The following is a 9081-nucleotide window of genomic DNA, read 5'->3' on the forward strand; positions in this document are numbered from 1 at the left end:
CCGTGTGGAGGAGCATACAATGATGTTCCTGAGAGCTCGGCTGGACTTTCCGGCCAGTCGACTCAACCCAGGTTCCTCACGTACGGTAGGGTGAGGTGTTACAGTATCTTCGTATTGTGAAGGATTTGAGAACATTTTTTTTTTTTTAAGTCTTCAGAATTGGGTAACAAGAGTTCTTCGGGTTCTGGTCTTGCTCCTAGAACCTTCATATGATTTTCATTTTACCTAATGTTCCTCAAAATATTCCTCTCAATTTCTTTTCAAGAACTACAATGGAGTGAGCTGAGGTTTTCTTACTCTGTTCTTTACTTTTTTTTTTTTTTTTTGCATGAACTCCTCGATATCTCTCTTTATTTCTTCAAAACTTTAAAATGGATCAAAGGGTCATTGTTTACTCTGTTCTTTGCTCATACAGTGGCTTTTTCTCCGAAGAGCTTTGATCTGTACAAAACAACACTGTTCTTCCAAATCAGATAATAGAAATCCTTCTGACTCCAGCTCTTGCTATTGAACTATTAAACGAATATTTTCTTGTTTTTTTTTCAATTCTTTTGCACCTCAGATTTTCACCAGCAGAAGAATTCTAACCCTTCACACACACACACACACACACACACACACACACACACACACACACACACACACACACACACACACAAACACACACACACACACACACACACACACACAGAGAGAGAGAGAGAGAGAGAGAGAGAGAGAGAGAGAGAGAGGAGAGAGAGATTCACACACACATACACACATACGCACACACCAGTGACGCTAACAAAATGATATAAAAACAGTTCATAAGATTCGTTCATCCATCATAGATACACAAATTACAGGTCATACGAAACAAGACGAAGAATAAAAATGTGGAGATTACGCCAGGAGGCACATAGCTGCGGCTGAAGCCGTCACCTTTGCCCTGTAATCTTGGACTGTTTGAGCAAATAATAAGCCATCATTGCTGGGAATTGGAGAGAAGTGCTGAGTTCTGGCCTACAAGAGAGCGAATGCCACACAGTATTACATATAGATAGCACCCATAGATTACTTACGCGCGGAAATCGATTTTTATTTTCTCCGTAGACATCCTGACATGCAAGTTTGACAACACATGGCATCTACAAAACAAAACCAACATAACCCATTGTACTACATGAGAGACCATCCATCAACACAGAAACACGTCCAGAATGCTAACACCACCACCACCAGTTTTCCTTACTCAAAATTACAGTAGCCTGTACAGACTAGAATATTGATAGACATGAACACAATATGTCAAGGGTTAAGGTCTTCTGTCTGTACGTCGATTTCTTCCATTATTGAAATATCACAACACAGCAACAACAACAACTCTTGAGAATTTTCAAAGATTTTCTTGTAGTAGCCCTTGGATTGTTATTCCATAAATCTCCCACACCCCACTAAGATGTCGCTTATTATGGTTTTGGTTAGATTCCCAGACCTCTTTCATGGTGTCTCGCTATCTTTTTTTATCCTATTATTTATTATATTTTTCTTTTCTTTTCTTTTCTTTATTTTCTTTTTTCTTTTCTTTTTTTCTTTTCTTTTCTCTTCTTTTCTTTTCTTTTCTTTTCTCTTCTTTTCTTTTCTCTTCTTTTCTTTTATTTTATCTTATTTTCTTTTCTGTGGGTAGATCTCTTCCTCTGAGCTTCATAGCCGAACTCCTTTCAAAAGATTGTTCAGTTCCAATACTGGTGAGTTTCGTGAGAACCTTTTCCTTGGCTTCCAGTGATACATGTGTTGCTTCACCAACTTGACCTGTGCCCATCAACTGACTTGCTTGACATGACCCTTTTTTTTCAAATGACTTGAAACATCAACGCAGGTCGACTGTGACCTACCCTTTTCATATTGCACCTACTCAAACTTACAGTGGCCTTGATTTTCATCAAACTTAGATAAACCAATTCTCATTTCAGATAACTTTCTTTTGTTCCTTAGATTTTCCTTTATGCCTGAGGGGCAAAGTTGAGGTGGAGGTTACCTGGTCAAACGTTCGTTCGAGTTGATAAAAACGCTGTAAATTATAGTTTTGTTCTGAACAGACTACTTACTTTTCTGCTTTAACAAAACGTTCGTTCAAGTTAATGAGAACGTTGTAAATTTCAGCTTTGTTCTGAGCAAACCATTTCCACTTTAGCAAAGATTGTAGTCATTAGCATTCAGTGTTTCGTGTTCTTCGCGATAGGATCTCATGACTTCACTTCTGTTTGACCAGGTGTTCGATCACAAAGAAGAATATTTGGTAACTTCTTTAACACTTGCAGGCTTGGAGATCGACGACCGAATCCCGACGGCGACCTTTGGTCGCCCGGTCACCGCCAAGCCCCCAGGTCCTCCCCGAGGGCCTCCTTTCGGTTCCCTCGCTTACCAGCAGAACGTCAACGCTTTCAGTAGCAGTTCCAGCAGCAACAATCAGTACAACAGCTTCAGCCAGACAGCTAACGTCAACCAAGTGGCAAACGTCAACCAAGTCTCCAATGTTAACCAAGTTTCTAATGTCAACCAAGTTTCCAATGTTAACAAAGTCTCCAATGTTAATCAGGTCTCCAATGTTAACCAAGTCTCTAATGTTAACCAAGTGTCAAATGTTAACAAAGTCTCTAACGCTAACCAACTCTCCAATGTTAACAAAGTGTCCAATGTTAATCATGTGTCCAATGTCAATCACGTGACCAATATTAACAAAGAGTCTAACTACAACCAAGTCTCAAACGTGAACCAGGCTTCCAATTACAACCAAGTTTCAAACGTCAACCAGGCTTCAAATTACAACCAAGTCTCAAACGTCAACCAAGCTTCCAACTACAACCAAGTGTCCAACGTCAACCAGGCTTCCAACTACAACCAAGTCTCCAACGTCAATAAAGAATCCAACTACAACCAAGTATCCAATGTGAACCAGGCCTCCAATTACAACCAAGTATCCAACGTCAATAAAGAATCCAACTACAACCAAGTATCCAATGTGAACCAGGCCTCCAATTACAACCAAGTATCCAACGTCAACCAGGCCTCCAACTACAACCAAGTCTCAAATTACAACCAAGCATCTTCGAGCAACAGTTACACGAACAAAAACCAGACCAACAACTACAATGTGCAGAAGACCTATAACTACACCCCACCCAAAGCCACAGCCCTGCCAGCCACAACCTCTCCCAGCCCCACCTACTCCGCCCCATTGCCATCCACGCCGGCTACTCCCTACGGCTACGACCACAAGTGGACGGCGCAGCAAGCCTGGATGATGCAGTACCTCCAGAACGTCACGAACCAAATCTTCAACTCCTACAACAACTCTAGCACCTCTTCCTCGAACTTGGGCGGCCGAGAAAATTTCATCAACTTCCCCTTCGTTCTCATCCCCGTCGCGACGTTCCTCCAACTTCAGAAGTCTGGCGCCATCAATGGAGACGTCCAGAGCTACGGAGCTTTCATCCATCCTTGGCAGATGGCCATGCAGCAGTTGGCTATGCAGCAAAGGCAAGCCCACCAAAAGGCACAGGCAGTACAGAAAACGACTTCGAACACGTACAACACGTTAAAGACCAACACGAACCAAGTCCTTCATACGGCACAAGGTGTCAATAACTATAATCACCAAGTCTCCGCTCAACAGGGGTCTAGACCACAAGTCGCCCATCAGGTCAGCCAACAGCGTCAGCATCATACATCTCAGCAGTCACATGCCAGTTCATCGAACAGTGCCAGTAGCGCCTCCACCTCTCGCGTTGTCCAGAATGCGTTCTCAGGCCAAGCCCCCAGCTCCTCTTATCTTCCCCCAAGACCCAACACTCAACAACAACTCGGTCAGCAGAACTACTACCAAAGCTCTCAGGCCTCTCATAGCAGTTCGAGCAAGAATACCAGTAATAGTAGTAGCAGTAGTACTCAATTTGTTCAAAACGGCTTAGGCAGAGTCCCAAGCAACTCCTACCAAACTCCACAACCAAGACTAACTAACACGTATGATAATCCCGTACAACCTACCAATACCTACAACCCTCCCTCAAGACCCAACAACAATTACCTCCGTCCCACACAACCAACAAATACCTACAATCCCCCAGCACAGACCACTGGTAATAGCGTTCCTTTACGACCCTCTAATACGTACAATCCTACCAAACGGCCCACTAATACCTACAACCCTCCATTAAACCCCAGTACCACTCCCAGAATTCCAAAACAGCCCACCAGTACTTACGGCCCTCCAAAACAGACCACCAACACATATGGTCCTCCAAAACAGACCACCAACACATATGGTCCTCCAAAACCACCCACCAACAACTACAGTCCTCCAAAACAACCCGCCAGCACCTACAGGCCTCCAACACAGCCCACCAACACCTACAGTCCTCCATCACGACCAACTCCAACGATCCAGCAACCCAACAGGTCATATCTTACCCCTCGACCAAGTCCCCCAAGTCGTGTTGCCGCCAGCTACAAAGCCCAGAATTCGCAATCAGCTCAACAGAAGGAAAGTTCCTCTAGCAACACACAAACAAACGCCTTCCAATCCGGCGGCCTCACGGCTTTCAGCCACAAAGCAGCTTCTTCCAAAGCTGCTCAAGCATCTAAGAATCAGCAGTCGTCAACTCAAGCAGTGGTGAACAACGGTGCCTCTCAGCTCCAACATTCCTCTGCTTCATCCTCTTCGTCGTCGTCGTCGTCTTCATCGTCTCAGGACTCTCAGTTTTCTTTCATTGGCAACCGCAATGGAGGATCTTCTATACAAACACCTGCGCCAACTTATTCGACCCCTCTGAGTCCTACTAGTGCTCCTCGGAGTTTATCCCAAGGTAATTCTGTGTTCGTTCAATCCGCCCCGGTCCAGTCACTCAACTTCCCGTCCTTACAAGAGGCAGCCGTTCCAGAACCCCAGGCTACTCCTCCTTCCCTTCCTTCTTTCCCTACAATAGGACTTCCCGTTGATGTGTCTGCTGCTTTCCCGGGTGCTACACCGGGCCAAGCATCAAACAATGGCTTCTCCAGTGCGTTTCACCAATCCTCCAGTCAAAGTTCTCAAAAGTCCAGTAGCTCTAAATCCAGTCAGCAATTCAGCAGCTCGTTCCAAGGGGGGGCTCCTGGTCAGCTACCAAACCTAGCGAACTCTCATCAGCTCTTTGGAGCTACCTCCCAGCTGCAGGGCCGGTAAATGGGAGGATACTTCTTTGTTTGACTTTACTGGGATTCACATTTTGCAATTTTATTTATCACACTGCATCGCTGGCGGCGTAATAGGTTTGCTCCATTCTTTGTCTTCATCCAGTCTCCTCTGCTGGAAAGGACAGCAGAGGAGCAGTGCACCCTTCCTTACACGTAGATCACGTAGATTTCCCCCCCACACCCATCAGCACCGACACCACGTGCCTGGTCACGTACTTCCTTGTGTTTCTGTTGCCTTGTCATGGAAGTTATTTTGAGTGAGGCGAATCAGCTTGGTAATTCCCATCTTCCTTTTTATTGTCTAATGGAAACGTTTTATTCCTGAAATTATGGGACCTAGTCATTGCAGTATCAAATGAAGAGACGGAAATATCTGCTGGCCTTGATCATGTTCTGTTTTCGAATACTGTACTGTTAAAAGGCACGCACAGACTTCATCTCTGACGTTTCATCTTTTCCAAACCAAATTGTACTATTTCTTCTACTCGTAAGGATTATTTTTATATATAAAAGACAATATCCTAACTGCGTTTCATTCACCAATTTCTTTCCTTGTATGAATATTTTTGTATATAAAAGACAATAGCCAAACTGATTTTCATTCATGTTTCATTCCTTATAAAAGTACACGGTGTGGAAGAAGACCATACTTCCAAAGTTTGTTTTCGGAAGATTAATACAATATTCCACTTCCACCCGACTGGGACTACGTATTTGTGGATCTTTGGGCCCCTAGAATAACAAGGTCGACAAAAATCTATATGAATGTTTGTTTTTGATTTTTGAGGCAGTTCTGATAAAAAAAAAATCCGTTATAGAGACAAAGATATCTGAGCATAAACTTACAGAAAATGACAAAAACCTAAAAAGAGAATAGAAAATAAAATCCCTGTTCAATATACATTGCTTCCTAGATACTTAAAAAAAAAAACATAGAAAAAGCAGAGTTTAGTGTCAGTTAGTTGAAAAATACGCTTTATCCTGGCATCAGTTAGCATTATGGAATATCTGTAACATACTGAAACTATCTGAAAATCTAGGTTGAGCCCTTTAGAGCAAACTAACAACCAATATGATTATATCTATTGCAGACCACCTTCTCACATAATAATAGCAAATAATTTATACTGAGATGTTTACAACTTTCTGGGCATACTGGAGCAGACATTATTGATAATAAAATACAATGGAACTAGTTTTTCTTGGCCACAGAAGTCCTTGTGGTGGTTTTGGACATTGAAAGATTAGTACAAAAATATAAAACAAAGGTATTTGAATGCATACAAGATACTTCGAATTTACTGATGGACAGAAAACATGAACTATTGTAATGCAAATTCAGTTTTTGTAAAGCAGCGTGTGGCCTTGCTGAAGTATATAGATTTAAACAATCTATTAGTAATCTTAGAATAGTGTGTTTCTGAAGGTTTGAAAGCAATTAAAGGTGACTACACGAAATTCTAAGCATGTCAAAATCAAGAAACTTCGCCGCAAATATATAGTCTTAATTCGACCTCATCACATAGTCTTAATTCAAGAAACAGATTTATTTATGTGACAGGTTAAAGTAGTTGTTTTTCATAGTATTAGTATTTAGTGTAAATTAATATAAATCCTAATCTTATAACTTCCCTTTAAAATCGCAGAGATTCCACAGTTGGAGTGAAAGAAAAGATGGTAAAACCGGAAACTTTATATTTCGCCTGCCATTTCTCACTAGTTCCTTTAAGATATTGAAGGTCTGTATCAAAGGCCCCTCTCTCCTCCCCACCTCCCGATTATATTGAGGGAAAACCGATTCAGGTGTTTTAGGCAGTTTTCGTATGATTTGTTTCTCATATTTGGTACAAATTTGTAGCTCATAGGTTTGCCCTTTCCAATGTGTCAATGTCTTTAACAAGATTCGGGGGCCATTTAAGAAATACACATTCCAAATATGAACAAATTAATTATGATTATCCATTTAATCAGTCGATGATAATCACGGAGCCGCGTGGTAGCCCAGTGGATACCGTGTCCGACTCATGACCAGGTAGGTGGTCGTGAGTTCGATTCCCGGGACCCGCTGCGCGTTTCTTGCGTTGGTTCCCGATTGCCCTGGCCAGACTGAGAGTCTTCCCAAATATGGCAGGGCTTGTACTACGGGGGTTTCTCACTTCCCACTTCTTGTAGTGGGATAGTGATTTTTTCTTATACAGTTGGGCTTATGAAGTCAAAATATCATGTTACCAGTTTTAGAATCCTATTTTTTTAAAGCAGAAACACAATGTTGACTTATCTAAAGTCTCATACATTTGTTGAGGAATGTATTTGTGCTAATAGGTCTACAACAATGGAACATTCAAAGCAGTAATGTTATACATTGTTGGCAGGTGTGATGCACAGTTTACGTTGGGAGTGATTAGACCCAAGTTTATGTCTGTGTATCATAATCTCACGTCCACGTGACCAACAAAAAATTCTGGTGCGTGGCTCTGGCCCGTAGGGGTGTTACTGAAAATTCCTAAGATATTTATCAAAAAGGAATACTTGTGAATACCATTTGTCTGGCGTTAGTTAAGAGAATCCCTTAAATTGCAAAGTTACCACGAAAGGGTTAATCTGCCGATTGATATCGGCCGCAACGGACATCCGAACCCGACCTTTGGTATACCAAAACTATGTAAATACATTCCTCATTGTTCAGTATCTAATATAATTCTATATCCAATACTTTTTCTGTACTAATGAAAACAGTGGAGATTTGGAGAATGTTTGTTTGTTTGTATGTCTCCCTCATACGGTTGCAGTTTTTGTAGTGGCTTTGTGAAATTCGACATATCAGTGAACTTGTGCCCAGAAAAGTTTTTTTAATAAGTTTCATTGTGATATGTCGATTAATAGATATGATAAGAGATACATTCTCTTTGTAATAATAATTAATTTGTTAAGACATGCAACCATTCTCAGAAAAACACACTTGGCCATTTCAGATGGGATTTGAAAAATGGCTATGGTCGATCTTTTGAGGAGAGGTAAACAATATTCAGTTTCATTTTTATTGCGTAAACGTTGACAGGAGAACAATCATACGTAAATTAACTCCATAATGCCCTTTCACCCCTCTAGTTACTGCCACTGCCCTTCCCCACCCCCTATCGTACTTGTGCCCTCTGCTTTGCCTTGCCCCACCCTAAATCCTATGTACAGGAACATCCATCATACCCCAAAGTTCAAGCTTTGATGTGTGTAGAGTAAAACTACTCAATAAATCTAAGTACAATTTGCCCTGTGTTGGCGCAATCATTTAGAATCAAACCTATACAAATTTCTGGTGAGGAGAGAGAGGATCCTCACAGCCTCATTGGTTGACGATATCTTCATCCTTATATATATTATAGCGCGTCTTTCCTTCTACAGGCCTTAACTTGACACGCCAATGAAGGCTATTTGCTCCTCATTGTCTAGATCAGAGGGTCTCAGCCTGTTTTCTCGTGTGTCCCATTCTTTATGGATTGCTGTTCTTTAACATCCTGGAGAAGACCACTTCAACAATGAGCTAATCGTCATGCAATGACTGACTACCACTTGGTTACCGTATGTAGTTTCACTTAGAGACCCCAATTTGAAATTTTTTGGTTGTGTTTCCAAAAGGGAGTATTTGCTAATCATTATACAAGACATAATATAACCCTTCCTTCCATGGGCCTTAGAGTAACGATCCTTCATTTTGTAGTCCACGAACTCTTAAGAAGCCATCGTTTTTGATTATCAACATTTCAAACCGAAAACTAGCGGTAGATAGAGGATGCATAACGATTAAATTCAACATTGACGTGGTCTCCAGAAGCTTAGAGAACAGCAGCGCATAAGCATGGAAATACACAAGAA

At 41.6% G+C, this 9081-nt stretch overlaps 1 protein-coding gene across 3 annotated transcripts in view; it reads left to right on the top strand.

The window, feature by feature from the left end:
• Positions 1-5791, top strand: part of LOC143032794 (uncharacterized) — a 258996-nt gene extending 253205 nt beyond the window's left edge. For all 3 annotated transcript variants that reach the window (XM_076197841.1, XM_076197843.1, XM_076197842.1), the window contains one exon: positions 2301-5791. In XM_076197841.1, coding sequence (XP_076053956.1) covers positions 2301-5200 — 2900 coding nt within the window. In that variant the 3' untranslated portion in view covers positions 5201-5791. The remainder of the gene's footprint in view (positions 1-2300) is intronic.
• The last annotated feature ends 3290 nt before the right edge of the window (positions 5792-9081 follow it).

The sequence above is a fragment of the Oratosquilla oratoria genome, chromosome 14 (genome assembly GCF_046742065.1).
Source record: "Oratosquilla oratoria isolate Oo_2021 chromosome 14, ASM4674206v1, whole genome shotgun sequence".
Taxonomy (NCBI): Eukaryota; Metazoa; Arthropoda; class Malacostraca; order Stomatopoda; family Squillidae; genus Oratosquilla; species Oratosquilla oratoria.